Raw genomic sequence first — 17568 nt, forward strand, 5'->3', positions numbered from 1 at the left:
ATGGGCAATGAATGGCACAGAAAACACACAAGTGCACAATCCCATCAGATGGAGTAGTGGGGTGTGCAGGTGACATGGTTCAAGAGGTCCCAAGTGAAGCTGGCCAGGGGAGTTAAAACTACTGAGGAACTTGGGATCCTAATAGACAATTTCCATGGGCTGACCGGGTTGTTTTGCTGAGAATTTTCTCAGTTATTCCCTTAGACAACTCAGGGCATGCCTCACACATTTCCTCATTCTTTTTCTTTGTTCTTCTCTCCCCAGAAATATCCTCCCTGGCAAGGAGGAAAAGAGGGAAGAGGATGTATTACTTGGGAATTGGTTTTCGTTGCTAGTTTAAAACCTGAAATTTGTTATTGCTTTGTTAGGTGAAGCTGGTTGATGGCACTGATGCTCCACTTGCCAATGAAACCATCACAATAACTGTGGGTGGAAACAAATACAAAGGGAATTACACTACAGATGAGCTGGGACAATCCTGGTTTTCCATAGACACTGCCAGCTTCACAGACCTTTCCCTGGAAATCCGAGTGAGTGGCAGAGACAGGGGTAAGCCTCTGTCTTTCTCTTCAACAGGGGAAATGTCTATCCATGGGTTATCAGTCTTTTCTGCCAATTGGAAAATAAGGCAAGTTTCTTGTGGGTCACCTCACTTCTCGGTGTCTTCCCTGCATATTATCCACGATCTCCTAAAAATGTGGAATACAGAACATACCCAGAGTTTTTCTGTGGACTTTATACCTGATTTTGTTTGGCTATGAACCTTTTATTCTTCTTTCTCAGGCAGAACATAAGCCTGAACTGAACTGTTACAACAGTGACTGGATGACACCATCCTATGAGCATGCCACACGCAGAGTCACTCGCTCTTACTCCCTCAGTAAGAGCTTCCTCCAAATTGAGCCAAAGCCTGACACACTAAGTTGTGGCTCCTCAGCAGAGGTCCAGGTGCACTATATCTTCACACCAGAGGCCATAGGGGAGCAGAAGAAAATTGTCATTTATTATTTGGTAAGACATATTTGGTGTTACCTTGGGGTTACAGCCACAGAAAGTACTATGTCACCTCTAGCTATGTTCCATGATGAGCAACCAGAGCACTGCCAGATGGAAAGCATTTGGAATGGATAGTGTGCAACAGTGCAATCTAAATACACTTCCCTCATGTTTCTCTTTTCTCTGTCTTCTGTGTGCAGCATTTTGGGAGACCACAGTAATTAGAACAGACTGTAACATGCTGGCATTAAGAACTAGGAATTTGTTCATTTTGGGGATCAGAGAAGAGAGACTAATTGAACTCTGAGCAAACAGCGACATGTCAGTCTCTCTTGGGAGGACAGGAAGAATCAAATGAATATCCAAATAGAATGTATTTCTCCCTGAATTTGTTTTTCTGGTTATCCCATTTAATGACACTAGCAGAGAAGAGGAGAGTAGCTTTGGAGAATAATAAAAGTATCAGTAGAACAGACACTTCAGTTCTGGTGGACTGCACAGAACATCAGGGGACTTGGGCTGATATTCAAAAAGAAAATACAAACCTGTGCTAGAGATGTCTATGTGCTTATTTTCAAGACTGCTAAAAAATTAATGGAAAGACAAGACACCTGTTTATCCCAGTTGCCTGGGAAATTTGATTTTAAGTATGTACGTACAGCAGGTAAACAGTGAGAGAACTTCCATTTTTACAGACGTGGATCCCACATCTTGAAATTCAAATATGGTGTTATGGAATAAATATTCCATATCAAAAATACCTAAATAAAAAGCATATTTGACTGTGCAAAGGGAATATTTTTTCTAGAAATGAGGGAATTACAGGAAGCATTTAGGGTATTGCTTACTGCCTGACTCCAAGTGGCTCATTCAAACTCTTATTCTTTGGAGCCTGTGGTCCTCTGTCCTAATCCTGTGCAGTTATACAACTGATCCTGGTGAAATTTTTCTTCATATGGTGTCATGATAAAACTGAGACAGGAATGAGGAGACTTTTTGACCTACAGTCTGTTCCAAATTGTTAGAAATGTGCAGATGACTGCCAAAGTTATGTGTGATCAGATGCAAAATGCATTTGAACCTCATATATATATATATGTAATATGTACAAAAGCAAAGATAAGTATGATCAGTGTGGTCCTCCTAGGAGCAAATGTTTCTGTCTCCAAAGACCCAGTGAATTGCAGCCTCTTCTTGGTGTTACTCACACTCTTACAATTAACCCAGTGAGCATTCCTTCTCCTGCCTTTCAACACTGGTAACAACCATTCCAGGAAGATTTCTCTGTTACACAGGTGATGGCCAAGGGACAAATCGCATTAGCTGACACCCATGATCTGACTGTGAATGCTGGAGATGGTGAGCAGATTTATGACCTTTTAGCATTTCTGATGGTAATTTGGGGCAGGGGAGTGCAGATGAATTACTTGAATTCAAACACTGAATTTAACATTTCATTCAAACTTTGCACTTACTGATTGGATTTTTAAAATTATGCGTTTTTAGATGAAGTGGCTTTGGTTAGTTTTGTTTTCTCTGAGTTCCAACAGGTGCTATTTTTTTTTTTATGAAAAAACATTAGAAAATTCAGCCAAAAATGAGTATAATGTTTTGGCCATTTCCTTAAACCAGCACTTTCTGGTGGCCACTCTACCCTGTTCTGATTGTGGATGCTTACCAGCGTTGTGAAACTCACATGTACAACAAGCAGGAAGAGTGTGCCTCCATTTCTTTGTGTCTCTCACTTTCCCAAATTTTTTTTTGTATTTTTCCTGCCTTGTAAGCATGCAAACACATGCATACTTATATTCTAATCAACATATTTAAATTTATTCACGTACATGTCCAAGGATTACACATTTCAGTGACAGAGACAGGCTGTGATGCAACTTCAAATGTCTTTTGAAAATGAGAAGAGGGAGGCATTTTCTAAGTGTGTGAGAAGGAGTTGCACTGCAGTGGATATAAACAGATTATGGCAGTACAAGGTTTTGTGTGCTGTACAAAATTCTGTATTCTCACTGGTAGCAGCGACTAAACTCCCACCCAGGCTGGTACCAAAGGATGTTCTGTCACCTTGTCTAGATTGTGACATAAAGCTCAGGCCCAGACAGAGTTTTCCAGTACAGAGGGGCATTTTCTACCATGTTTGGAGCAATAGTTTGGTGTTCCAGATAAGTACTTGCTTAGCAGTAACCTTGCCACGCTGTTCTTTCGGCCACTCTGCAACCTTGACTGCCTGTCACCCTTGCAACAGTCATGATACTTTTTTTTTTTTGCCTCAACTATTTTTTTGTAGATCTTGGACCTTGAGGGAAAAAAAGAGTGGGGAACATCAAGAAGTTATGCCACATGTTAACTGTGGAGAATCTAGAAGGCAGGTTTAGGCCCTCCAAACTCATGTCTTTTGTCAATTCACAATCGGTCTTTGAGTGCAGGTGTCTTCACCAGCAGCCATAAATTTTAGTCATGTGTCAGTTTTCTGGCCCCTGATAACTAAAAATGTTCAGCATGAGTGAGCCTGACTTTTTTTATCTGGGGAAGGCACATGCATATACTGGAACCTCTTGCATATTGAAAAGCCTTTTGCTCTCTCTGTTAGCTTACGGGACATTTCAGCTGAGCTTCTCTGTTGAGGCAAAAATTGCTCCTGTGGCACAGATGCTTGTGTACACCACTTCACCCAGCGGGGAAGTCATTGCCAGTTCAGAAGATTTCCAGGTTGAAATGTGCCTCCCCAATAAAGTAAGTATAAGGCATGGTTTATGCAACCCATGTTTGTCTCGTGGACTCACAAGCAGCTCAGTTTAGATTTCTGGAATGAAGGCAGAATTCACAATGGGTTCATGAAATGTTCTGATCAGATGTTGAACCAGAATAAGCTGCAAAACTGTAGTAAGGCATCCCCCACATCCCCAGCAGGTGTTTCCAAATAGGGAAAGAATTTCAGTTTACCTTTAGACATTTTAAGAAGTTTAACTTGAAAGTTCCATGTTTTTCTCACAGTAATTGGCTCAGTGCCAACACAGGAGCATGGATGGGGCTCTGAGAGTGTAACTCAAAGCCTGTGTTTAATTTCATTGGGCCAAGAGCCAAATTTTCCCTCCTAAAACATTCAGTATTTAGGAAGGAGCCCAAAAGAAATAAGGGGATTTTGGATTGTTTTAGCAGGGTGTCAGAGGTTTTCTTGGACAAATGTGCTTTTCTTTTGTTTCCTGTAACATTTGTTATTTTGTTAGTTTTCTTTATTAAACCTTTTACTTTACAAAACACCTCTGAAGAGCAGTCTCACTAAAATTATGTTAAGCCAATCTGCAAGGGCTGGATCCTCAGAAATTGGTACATTTACACATGGTTTATAGGACTCTGGCCACGTGTTAACCTGTATCACAAAAGTGTGAAAATAGAAAGTGGAGTAAGACAGAAACAAAAAGAGAATCCCTCATCCTTGTTAATTACATCGATCAAAGGTGAATATACATTAGACACTACCAGAGCTCAGTTCACAAGGCTAGAAGTGTCAGAATAATAATGTAACAGTGTCTGGGAAAGTAGTTGCTTGAACTTCCTTTTGAATTTGCAGGTGAGATTGAGTTTTGCACCCAAGGAAGGTCTTCCTGCTTCCAACACACATCTGCAGCTCCACACCTCTCCAAGATCCCTGTGCGCCCTCCATGCAGTGGACAAGAGTGTTCTCCTTATGAAGCCTGAAAATGAGCTTTCTTCCAGCTCTGTAAGTCTTGGCTGCTTTAGGCAATGAGCAAGTACAAGAACCAATCAAGTACCCACTAACAACACTATAGACATGGGGCTATGTATTTTTACAGTTGCATTCCTTACACTTGATTTTTAGAAGCTGGCTTTTACCAGTGGAGTGTTAGGTTGTGTTTGTTGCTGTAAGTGGTGACCTGTTGCATTGTTCCCTTTTATTTGCATTTCCCCAGGTGTATGATCTTCTCCCACTGAAGGAAAGCCACGGTTATAGCTTCAGGGAGTACTACTTGGAAGAAGACAATGTAAATCCATGTGTGTCACTTGACAATCTGTCATTAAATGGATTTCTCTACATACCCATTTCTGCTGATGGCGAAGGGGATACCTATGAAATTCTCAAAGTAAGCACCAACCTTTCATTTTTATCTTTTATACCCTTTTTGAATTCAGTCTTCTCTCTTCTTCTCACCTGCCCTGAAGGACTTTTAAATAAAAAAAACCAAGCTAATTTGCTGTAAACTTGCTCATGTTTGTATGCAAGAAAATAACCAGGCCCAGTTCCCACATATACTTAGCCCATAAATAGTAACTGAGTGCTTCTCTAAACTAATAAAAGTTTGAAAGGTTTCCTCATAGTAGAGACACCTGCAAATGGGCTTGGGTAAGGAATCAGTCCTGAGAAATTATCTCTAGTGCCATAATATTAGAAACTCCCCATTCAGTCATGTTTTCTTTCTCTGGTTTAAAGGTCTTTATTAAAGTATCAGTTAATTTGATAATCCATAAAGCCATGCATGCCCATCCAAAGTGTCCTGCACAAATTTTTTTGGATACCCTCACTCCAGTTCATTTCACACATGCCATTTTCACCCAGGCAGCTGTCCCCAGGGTAGGCCTGTGGCCTTACCTTTCTGCCTGATCGAGCTAGGATTTAGCCTTAGTATGAGAATAACAGGATAGAGACTCCACATCTGTGTCAAACTAGCCTATCTGCAATTTAAATACAAACTTTTCTTATTCTGATCAATACCAGACTTAGGTACATCCATTTTTGACATACTAAATAAAGTTTATTTTCAAACCATTTTTTTTTTGCATATTTTTGTTCTTCTTTCTCTTTGTTTACTAGGAATTGGGCTTAAAAGTCTTCACTAGCAGCAAGATCCATAAGCCTGAACTCTGCGAGCATTACCCAGAACACATGATGGAAAGAAGTTACAGTGGTTCTAGTACCTTTTTGGTTTTACCTCTCACACAACCTCCTAAAATTTACCACCCTGCTTCTTTCCTTTCCTCTTTGAATCTTTGATTATTAATTACACAGGCAGATCTGATTGTGTTCAAGTATGCTGACCTAATTCAGGATCCCTCCCTTCTGGACCTAGTCCTGAAATATGAAACTGATCCATCTCTGCCTGCATCTTTCCAGGCAGCCAGAAGTGCCTGGCTGGAACTGTGTGTGCTTGGTAACTGCCATGCCAGCCCCTACAACAGCAGAGGGCTTGTAGGCACTAAAAGAACCTTTCAGCACAAAGCAGTGGGGTTTTTTTTTCCATCAGATCTGAGTCCAGTTATGAAAACCTAAAAAAGGAGCATCTGCTTCTAGGCAGCTACATACTAGGAATAAAGGAACAACTAGGGCAAAAGTGAGACAAGACAAATGAGAAGGTGATACAGTCCCATGGGTTGATATTTTACCACTGGGGGCTGAGAAATTTGGTTCTGTTCCCAGTTTCCCCACTTACACGACTATAAGAAGCTACTCTGCAGGCTCAGTGACTGTGAAGATAGGAGACTGATATTGGTTTTGCTTGTTTTCTTAAACAGATTTCAGACTAGAAAGACTATATAATAGACTCACCTATATCACTTCCAATTTCTGACTTTTATGGTGCAGTACCCCAGCTCCAATTAAACAATTGTAGCTTTTGATCCAGTGACAGCTTCTAGCCTCCTACTCATAGGAGATCAGACCTTTGATTTTGAAATGGAGGATTTGTCATTGGAGTATGGCTCAAGACAGCTGTCTGCTTTGAAAAGATGTAAAGTTCTCTAAGGCTGATGAAAAAGCCTTTCATAGGGCACAACAGTATGCAAACACTGTGAGAAAGCGTCTTCCTGTATATTTGCTACTGGCTAGACATGTAAAGACTCATGTTCATTTTTTAAAAATTACTAGACAGAGGGCTAAGTGTGGCTTCTGTTTCTGGTCGTGTATAAATGCAATCAGTTCTTTAACCAAATTATCAAACTGTGTGCCATGGTAACATCTAGGGACAGCAAGTTTCACAATTGATTCTGTATTGCTATAGAAATATATCATCATCATGCATGATGTTTTTGGCACTGAGGGGTTTGCTGGCAGTGGGGGAAGAATGCTCAACTCCATCCAATCTCTGTAAGAAGAGCATCAACATTAAGAAAAATTAATACCAAGATGGCAGCAGAGAAATTAATGTTTCCAGTTGCCCAAGAGGTCAAAACTATTCTTTCAATTTTAAAACTTGGCCTAAGAATAACAGCTACCTGGAGGGAAAGTATGTTTCTGGTTTAGAATGGAGTTTGACACATCTTTTCCTTTCTCCCTGTCCTTAAATAAATACGCTAGTCTCTACAATGAATCTCCATGAAGACGTGACTTTGACCATGGCAGAATATATTGATGATGACAATCCTATGGAGACTGTCAGGAAGTACTTCCCTGAGACATGGATCTGGGACATAGTTTCAGTGAAGTAAGTGTTTAAGGGAATGTAGACTGTGGTGACTAGGCCAAAACCTTGGATTAGGTTAAAGCCTCAGTGAATTAATGGGTATTGCAGTGAGAGGAGTATTTCTAGTAGATAAACAGATTTTTTAAGGACATTAAGTATAGAATGCTTTAGAGGAAAATGCAAAATCCAATGCCTATATCCCAGCTGGTCAGGGGTTTGCTGTCAGCAGATGTTCAGTAGGCTGAGAGGAGAATAGATGAACACCAGAATATAACTGAAATCTTGTTCTTTGTCCTTCACCAGCTCTGAGGGAAAAGCTGATCTAGAAGTGACCATCCCTGACACCATCACTGAGTGGAAAGCCAATGCATTCTGCACTTCAGCAGACACAGGCTTTGGCCTGTCCCCAACAGTGTCCCTCAGAGCCTTCCAGCCCTTCTTTGTTGAGCTCACCATGCCCTATTCTGTAGTGCGTGGGGAGTCCTTCACGCTGAAGGCCACCGTTTTCAACTACCTGCCTGCCTGCATCAGGGTAAGGGATGTTCACAGCTTTGCTCAGCCTAACAGCCATTGAGACGTTCCCTTACTAGCTTTCCCACTGCTGGGAAACTAACTAACTAATTAATTAATTAACTAATCCTAAAGGTTTTATCTCTTCACCTAACTAATCATGAAGGAGATCTTTAATTCATGGCAAAACTGGTCTGTGCTATTAATTTTCCCAGAATTTCTTTCCTTTCCAAAGACCCTGCTCCCTACACTTACCTCCCTGATCTCCTACAAGTGTACAAATTTCAGTCATTTCCTCCTTTATCAGGTAGCTCTTGCTCTGCAATATGCATAACGCCCTCAGTGCCACAATAGAACCAGCTCCACTGCCTATTTCCATGTCCTGCATTGTCTGCAATAACTCCATCTTCTCTGCAAGTCCAAACCTCATGACCCTTCTCTATACCTGCAGGTCAGTGTGTCTCTGGCTGAATCAGCTCATTTCTTGGCTGTACCAGTGGGGAGACAGGAAGAGTCCTACTGCATCTGTGTGAATGAAAGGAAAACTGTTGCTTGGGCAGTAACACCAAGATCTCTAGGTAAGAGACCAGATGACAAGAAGATACTGGGATCAGATATCAGTGTATGGCATCAGATCTTTGGTGTGAGGAGCTAGGTGGCTCCAAACCTGTTTGAAAGGACCTTCTCTATGTCAGAAGTCCAACCCTGAGGTTGACACACTACACTGAGTGTAGTGTTTCCAGGTCCTAAACACATGAGTTCCAGGCCATGGCTTTCCCAACATTTTAAGAGAAAATTCCCACAAATTCCCTTAATGCATGCAAAGAACTCAGACATTCCAGTTGTGGAGCTAAGAATGTCTTGTCTTAATGGGTTTGTGTCTGAAATTTTTTAATCAAAGCTTGCTTCCTCTGAAGCCTCCCACAAAAAGACTGTCTGATTTATGAGACCTTCCCCATCACTACTCTTCATGCTGATGGGCTAACACCTGCTTGGGTGTCCATCACAAAGAAGGTGATCTGGAAGGCTGCATCTGGATGAAGATAAAATCCTGTCTCAGATTTAGTTCTCCTCTTGGAAAATCTTCTCTGTAATGCATCATGGAGTTCCCAGCACAAACACAAACCCGTATTTCCCTGGCTCTGCCTGGCAGGGCTGACTGACCCCTGTTTCCTCCAGGGCAGGTGGAGTTCTCAGTGACCACTGAGGCCCTACAGAACCAGCAGCCCTGTGGAAACAACATTGTGGAGACTCCTGAGAAAGGGCGCAAGGACACGGTCATCAGACAGCTGCTGGTGGAGGTACGTGGGCTGATAATTTTGGAGGCACAGAAAAGTAGCAATAGTAACAGCAAGAGGTGCTGTGTGATAAAGGTTTTCTGCTTTAGCCATGAGAGCAGCAATAATGGCTCATGGGACTCTTATTCTGCAAGCTTTTACAAAAGAAGCACTGATAAATCTAACACAGGCCAAGAGAGCCCATAACTCACAATGATGCCATCTCACAGTCAAACCAGAGTCTTACATTACATAGAGGGACAGGAATAATAAGGCAGGCAATAATGACAGGCTTTTCCGAGACACATCATATCAGAGATAAATGAGAAATCCTTGGGTTTGCCTGTAATAAATCAGAGGGATAGGCTGTGAATAAAGCATTAGCCAGAAAGCTTATGCTTCTCCTCTAGCCCATGGCCAGTATTCTGGAATATGGAACAGGCACTACAATCTACAAATATTTCTATACAAAACTACCACCACTGTTTTGAATTGTTTTTATTACACTTCTAAGAATGTTCAAAGCACTGTAACTGACCTTTCATTTTTACATTCTTATGTACACTTCTTTTCTTAAGCAGTGTTTTGCAATAATAAAAACATAGCTTTTCACATAATAAGTTGCCGGTCATAAATTAATCCTCAGTATTAGATTCCCAGTGATGCTATTAGCAAACAAAAAGTACCAGCTTGTTGTAGAGGGAAATCTCTATAATAATGAGTCCTCCTTACGTTGCAGACATTCTAGTTTTCAGTAAGGCAGAGCTAGGATTCATTTATCTTCAGGAAATATTTTGCTAACTGAAATGTAATGATGGAACAACAGTCTTTTCTGCAGGACATTTTTTTTTAATTATTTAAATGTTGATTTGAATGTATAATACATGAACAACTGTTTAACATTTCAGGAATTTTTTCTAATTTCATAAACTCCTTCAGGAAAAAGACTTTTTTGTTCTTTGAAAATACAGGAAGAATAGAACACTGTAAAGTCTTTTCTCACAGATGGCAGGAGAATGTAAATTACTGAACAAATATTAGAGTTACTTCTGTCAGGGTGTCTGAGAGATTGCTCATCCTATCCTGTTATTGTAATGTGGTAATTAATCTACATCAAGCCCTGATGGGATGGAATAGGAGATTAGCATCCAAGGCTGAACAATTAATTAGAAGGGATGGATACAGTGCAACATTCTTGAGGTGAAGCTACATTGTCTTGAGGACATGGATAACAATATTCCCTGCAGCAGGCAGTGCATTCCAGAGAGAGAGAGAAGTGAGTGTGCCAGGGGCCTCAGGGCATTTTCCTGCCCCTCAAGAAACCAAGCCTCACTGAGAGATCTTTGGGGAAAGGGATTTTTTTCACCCAGGAATTTCTCATCTGGAAAGGAAAATCTTTCAAATAATTACAGTTTGTATGTTTTAATTTCCTGTTAAAAATCAAACAAAACAATGGATTTCTTATTTAATTGCATATCAGAATGACATACTGAAACAAACAAGAAGGTACCTTTTCAAACAGAAGCATTTAGCTCTGTCACAGTTTATCAAAAAATCTTTTTCTCTTTTTTTTCTGCTCTTTTGATACTTTTCTGTCTTTTCATACTGAAGAATGAGAGAAAATGTATTCTGACTGTGAGAAAGTGAAGACAATAACTCCATCATTTACATGCTGGGGGAAAAAAATTAGCTGGCAAAAGCTGGAAACCAGTAGCAAAACAATGGGAGCTCTCCTATTTAGAGGTTAAAAAATTGGTGCAGGGATCTCACTAAAATAAATTCAGACAAAAAAAAATTTCTAGTAAATATTTAATTCCTGAGTTTTCTGCAAAATATTTTCACCCATTTCAACAGAAAAGAGGGATTCTTTTCTGACTTCGAAGACCAAACTAAAACTTATAAACCAGTTTACTATGGCACAGATTTAAATTTTGGTTGTTGTAGCATGTCACTTGTAGGTGCATTGGAGTGCTCTAGCTGCCACCAGTCAAAGTTCTTGCATACATATCCTCCCAGTGTGCCAGACACTCAGCCATGAGCACAGCCTGGAGAGCTCTGCTGAGCTGGGTCACAGAGTGACAACTTGGATGATCAGTTCTGTGTCTCTGTTGATAACATCACCTTGCATGTTATTTCCATCACAATCTGTGAAGCTGCAGGGCCTCTCTCAGTAGTAAGAAACAAAAGAAAATGTATTCCATTTCATACTTGTAATTAGCCAGTATGTTACAGCCCTCAATTATCCTCAGTTTAGCACGTGGAGGAGAAAAATTTCTAGGCAATTTTCAAAGAGTGCTTTTTACTTTCCCTTTTGATATTTCTTCCTTTTCTATGTTGCTGTTGTTTCTCATTTTTTGCCTTTTTTTTCCTTGCCTTTTTCCCCAAGCCGGAAGGGACTGAAGTGGAAACCACATACAACTCTGTGCTCTGTGCATCTGGTAAGAGCCATTTGTTTTCCAAAACTTTCTTTGCTGAGGTAGAAATTAAAGACAAAGATGGAATAAAAGGTTTGTGAGTACTCTACTCTCAGGAGAAAGGTTTAGGGACCTGATAAAATTGAACAAACTAGATGTATGTTCAATTGTTAGTGAAAACAATTCTTCCTGTAGAAGAAGACCTGAGTATGTAATAATGTCTACAATTAGAGAGGGAGAAACACATCTTTTAGGAAATGAGGCTGGCTGGGTCAGTGCAGGGAGAGAGTATTTGGGATTTGACACCGTCATCTCTAATGCCTTTCATGTACCAGATGTAAAATCACAAACCAGACTCTGCAGTAAGCCAGGTCTGCCCACCAAAGCAGAAAAGGCCAGAAAAATAGGCTGGAAAAGCTGTATTTGTCAGTCAAGGCTGGTTGACACATGACAATCTGTGTGTTAGGGTATTGCAGGCCCAATACAAAATTTGCAGGATAGGAAACTTCATCAACAAAGTTACAGATGAATGGATTTGTTGAAGTCAGGAAATCCCTCTTCAGGGGATAGTGTCTCACTCATGGATAGCTGCTAACCATGCATTGTAGGTACATTTGGAATTGTAACCAAATTAATCTGCTTTTTATCCCAGAAGAGTCAGTGTCAGAGACAGTCTCCTTGGCTCTCCCAGAGACTGTGGTGGATGGCTCAGCCAGAGCATATTTCTCAGTGCTAGGTAAGTGAAACCTCCTCAAAGTGTCACATGCTGTTTTGAAACACTGCCACTTCAGGCTGTGCTCAGTCTAATGGCCAATTTACACTGTGAATTGTCCCACTGCCCAGGTGACATCATGGGCACTGCCATGCAGAACCTGCACCAGCTCCTCCAGATGCCTTTTGGCTGTGGGGAACAGAACATGGTCCTGTTTGCACCCAACATCTACGTCCTGGACTATCTGAACAAGACAGGGCAGCTGAGTGAGGAGATCAAATCCAAGGCCATTGGATACTTAGTGAGCGGTGAGCTTTTGCCTTTGTTCATCCCTTCCCTTGGCTACTGGATAGGGACATGGTTGGTCTCTAGAAAGGAACAGGGTGCTGGCAGGTTAGGGGTATCTTACAGTATTTTAAGAAGGAATCCTATGCTCAGTTGAAGGTGCAGGGTGAGAGAAAACAGCATCCAAACAGGAACATAGACAAAGTCCAGGGCTGGCAATAACTTAGGATTTCCCTCCATAAGAAAAGGGCTATATGAAATACATACATCAGACTATAACCATTAATCATGGCAGCTGCTTATGTAGATCTTGAATTCTCCTTAGGACTGAGGTGTAGAAAGTATTGCTCATCTTTGATCAGGGCAGAATTTTACCACATTAGCTAGGGCATGATGACAGACACAACATCAGTACACATCTACATGGTGGGCATCTGCCAGCTAGCAAGGGGCTGTTGTGACTCAGTTATTTTTGCAGGAAAATTTCCTCCAAAGAAACGTATCCTGTTTTCTGCATTTCTATCCTGTGTAGGACTCATATTTTTAATCAGTTCTCCTCTGGGAACCATTCTCCCATTTCTCTCAAGTCTGGAATGCATTTACCTCTCTTCATGAAGTCTTGGGCAGAGAGCAGCAATGACCACAGGTAGCCAGTTTCCAGGTGTTTTTGGAGAGAGAACGAGCACAAGAATAGAGATATTCCGAGCTGGGGGTTCCCCTGAACTTCCTTGGTAATACTGAGCAGGATAGGTCACATTTGTGTCATAGCCAAGGGGGACAGTGTGTCCCATGTCTCCTGCATTTCCTTTGCATGGCTCCTTGAAAAGCACTGCGGCAACTGAAATATATTTTCACTCTTCACTTCAGGGTATCAAAGGCAATTGAAATACAAACACCGGGATGGTTCTTATAGCACCTTTGGGCCTCATTATGGGCAAGTTGGAAATACTTGGTAAGCTTTGAGTACCTCTGGCTTTTTGTTTCTGCTTTTCATGCCCTCTCATTCCTGAGTGTTCTCTTGTACTTGGCCATTGTGGAGTTTGCAATGGAGGTGGAGATGAAGTTAAATGGGCCCTATGACCTCTGATGGATACAGGCCCTATTCAGGATGTCTTGGTTCCCTCTGTCACTTTCAGGCTCACAGCCTTTGTCCTCAAGTCCTTTGCCCGGGCCCGGCCTCATATCTTCATAGAGGAGAAGCACATCCAGGATGCTTTGAACTGGCTTACTCAAAAGCAGAAGGAGAATGGCTGTTTCCGCAGTTCTGGGACTCTCCTGAACAATGCCATGAAGGTAACGTGTCTCCTGGCTGGCTCCACATGGGTTCTGTCAGGCTGGAACTTCACCAAAAGTCACTCTGGCAACAACAGAGATTTCAGTACTTGGGGTGTGGAAAGGAGTGAGGAGTTATATATGTGGGCTATCACAGAAGTAGGAAGAAGTCAGCAGCATCTTCTGAAGGACCCAGCATGAAAAGGAGGCCAGGGAGAATTTCTCCCTGCAGGATGTAGATATGTAGCACAGGGAGAAGCCAGTGGTGCTGTGTGGGATCAGCAAGTACTTTTGTGTTTCCCTGCAGGGTGGAGTGAATGATGAGATCACACTGGCAGCCTACATCACTATTGCACTGCTGGAGATTCCTCTGCCTGTAACTGTACGTGTCTGCACCCCAACCACAGGTGGTACTAACCTGCCCTACTAGTGTCCCCATGCCCAGATTATAAGGTCCCTTTACCTTTGGAAAGAAGAAATCCTGTCTGGGTAGTCTTTTCATTTAAACCTAGACTGAGGGAACATCTTTCTCCATTTTCCTCCCCTGTCCCATCCTATATACACATTTCACTTAGCATTTTTTTGAGTTCTTCTGTGGATGATAATGGATTTGCTCCATACAGCTTGGATTGACAGTGAGTTAAATAATATTTAATTCTCTGAAGTGAGCCAGATAGGTTTTCTACACTTACAGGAATCTCCTTTTGTTTCTTAGAATAGTACAATCCAGTTGAACCACTCTTAGGCCTATTGGGCAGATAGATAGACAACACCACAGGTCTGCAAGAAAAGGATGGCACACTCAAGAATTCATTGTCATTTTCTCTACTTCTTCTAGATGGTTTTATAGGAAATCATCATCCTTAATGCTTGAAGAATAGGGTATACCTATAGGGAATACCATCATGGCACTCTGTGAAAAGCCTGTGGCCTGCTTAAGAGCCATGTGGGTTTGTTCATTCTGATTCCCTCACTTAGAGACAAGGCCGTGCTGCAGGTAAAACTGGGGTAGGATTCACAGCAGGACTGCTGAGCCAATGTGGTTGCCAGGCTGTTCCAATCCCTCTGCTCCAAATGTCGTAGGGAATGTTCTGTGTCTAAAGTTTTTCCTTTGTAGCAAGAGAAACAGAAGGAATTATTTTGTCAGTGAGGTGACATGGATGGCACTAACTTCACCAGAACAGCATTCTTTCTCTTTTATATGTTCTATTTGGAAGCCAAGCTCTCAGGCAGAGCCATATTGGATAAAAAGGATGTTTTCCAGCTGCCTATCTGAGTCCAAAACTGCCACTGAATGTGAAGGAAGGAGTTTGTTACAATCTGAGTGGGTTATGGGGGCATTTCAAGTTAAGAGGCATGAACTAAGATTAGCACAGTCCTTAAGTAATTAACGCTCATATGGAGTATTACCATTACTTATTACAAAGTATATAAGTAACTTAAGCCATATTAAACCCTCATAAAAACCTTAATAGCACTGTCTTTAGCATGTGTGTCTACTCTCACATTTTGTCATTAGACTGGACTCCTCCCCAACATTTACCTTACAAACAGCAGTAGGCATAGACACAAACAATTTTGGTTTTATTCTATGCTTTCTTAAAACCAGCTGAACTGCTTCTCCAAATGGAATAACAAAAGATTCCAGTACACGCATAGTGAAAGTCAAAGCACAAAGCAACAGAAAAATGTGTCTTTTCCTTCTAGACCCTTTATTAATAGCTTTCAGGTCATGGCATGCTCTCCCTGCAGAGCTACTTTTTCAATTTTATAGAAGCTTTTCCATCACAAATGAGGAGTAGTCGTGTCTTGCTGAAAGGTTGTGGCATAACAGTGTCTATTAGTCATAACACTCTGTAAAGTAGCTACATTTTACTTTGCTGTAGTGATTGCACTGTTAAACCAATACATGTATTGCTAATGTGAACATCACAAAAAAATTCTAGAAAATTAAAAAAAAAAAACACTTTTTTTTTTCTTGTGCAGAGACAGAGTTCCATCACCAAATTAGAATCCATATTACTTCCAGCAAGTGAATTTTTTTCAAAATGCCCTTGAAAAGGGAAAACAAACAAAAAGGAAAGGATAGAACAGAGGGTGAAGGCACAGAACACTCTCAGGGTGATAGCAGGAGGAGAAAAGCAAGTGTTCAGTACACCTAAAGCAAGGAAGTATTTCAGAGAACTCCTATAACCCCAGAACACAATCAGGCCAGTAATTCTTCTCAAAAAAGAAGGATTGGAGTCCTGCTTCACAGTCTTTAAATCAAACTGGGAAAACCATTACAACAAGACATGTTAAAAAAAGTGGATTCAAGATAAGCAACAGCCTTTGGCTGCCCATTTGTTTTAGGAATTATTAGGCCTGCAGGTAAGGGATACACAGTGATAAAATCTTTGTCAGGCTAGAGAGTGGGATGCTGAGTGTTCACAGGTATCATCCCTAATCCGGTTGTTCCAAGATGGAGCTCAGTGTGATCACCTCTAGTTCAGTATCTCTCTCCTTCCAGCACTCAGTGGTGCGGAATGCTCTGTTCTGCCTGGAAACAGCAGCAAATCAGAAAGAAAACCATGTGTACACCAAGGCACTGCTGGCATATGCCTTTGCCCTGGCAGGGAACAGGGAGAAGAGGAAGGAATTGCTTGACTCACTTGAAAAGGAAGCCGTGAGAAAGGGTGAGTGTTCCTGGTGGGATGTGGCTTTAACCAGCCTTACACCTTCCCTTGGAAAAATGGGTTTGGTTGGTGGGACAGTGGCTGCAGGCACTGGCCTGTGTGGGTAGGGAAAGGTGGAGGGAGAGGAAAGACTTGTGCACAGGGATTACTTTTTTGGGAAGTCCCTCTCAGTCCCTCTCCCTCTGAGGGAGCTCACCAGGAAGCACCAGGCACCATCCCTTCGATGCTGAGCCCTTGGGTGGCTCTGCTTTCACCTCGCCTCAGCCCACTCTGGGCACACCAGGCACTGCTTAGCAAAGGCTTAGCAATGTCCTGTGAATGTGCAGTCTAGGACAAAGTGGTGTCTAGGCCTGAGGCTCAGCAGTCTCACAGTCACTGAAAAACTGCAAAATGTGTAAACCTGACCCTTCCCACTTCAGCCTGCATGACAGACATGTCCTGGAGGCTTCGTCCTTCCAGCTGCAGCGGCAGCAGCTGAAGAAGTCCCTGGCAATGTTTAATAGTAACAATTGCTTGCTGTCTCTCTGTGCCTCCTGTGAAGATGGGTCTGTTCACTGGCAGCGGCCTGGGAAGGAGCCCGAGGCTGATCTCCCGTACTATCGCTCCCGAGCCCCCTCTGCAGAAGTGGAGGTGACGGCCTACGCGCTCCTGGCTCACCTCACCTCGCAGCCAGCCCCTGCCCAGGAGGAGCTGTCCTCTGCAGCCCTTATTGCAAAGTGGATCAGCAGCCAGCAGAATCCCAACGGAGGCTTCTCCTCCACCCAGGTGAGCTGCTTCCCTCCGGCCACCTCGCACATCAGTGTCAGAAGATGGGATGTGTCAGAGAGGCAGGTGGGAGCACAGGAAGTTTTGCCAGGAAGATGGTGGGAACTGTAGCCCTGCAATAGATCCATGCAGTACGTACCAAGATTTGCAAGTTCTCCAGAGGCTGCAGACAAATCTGTCAGGTAGTGCCCCTGGGAAGGGAAATATGCTGGAGCTGGAGAAAGTGAGGATGCA

The 17568-nt window shown here is 42.2% G+C and overlaps 1 protein-coding gene across 1 annotated transcript in view; it reads left to right on the forward strand.

Annotated features, from left to right (window-relative positions):
- Positions 1 to 17568, forward strand: part of LOC310905722 (alpha-2-macroglobulin-like) — a gene marked incomplete at its 5' end in the record, with an annotated part of 36385 nt that overhangs the window by 13334 nt on the left and 5483 nt on the right. The window contains 19 exon segments of the mRNA XM_083854374.1: positions 369 to 530; positions 784 to 1011; positions 2292 to 2355; positions 3599 to 3741; positions 4580 to 4729; positions 4941 to 5111; positions 5840 to 5939; positions 7319 to 7445; positions 7728 to 7956; positions 8386 to 8512; positions 9114 to 9235; positions 11598 to 11649; positions 12278 to 12361; positions 12469 to 12645; positions 13490 to 13574; positions 13759 to 13915; positions 14202 to 14276; positions 16404 to 16569; positions 17111 to 17334. Of these exon segments, the coding sequence (XP_083710500.1) occupies positions 369 to 530; positions 784 to 1011; positions 2292 to 2355; positions 3599 to 3741; positions 4580 to 4729; positions 4941 to 5111; positions 5840 to 5939; positions 7319 to 7445; positions 7728 to 7956; positions 8386 to 8512; positions 9114 to 9235; positions 11598 to 11649; positions 12278 to 12361; positions 12469 to 12645; positions 13490 to 13574; positions 13759 to 13915; positions 14202 to 14276; positions 16404 to 16569; positions 17111 to 17334 (2643 nt within the window).

The sequence above is a fragment of the Zosterops lateralis genome, assembly GCF_965231275.1.
Source record: "Zosterops lateralis genome assembly, chromosome: 2".
NCBI lineage: Eukaryota > Metazoa > Chordata > Aves > Passeriformes > Zosteropidae > Zosterops > Zosterops lateralis.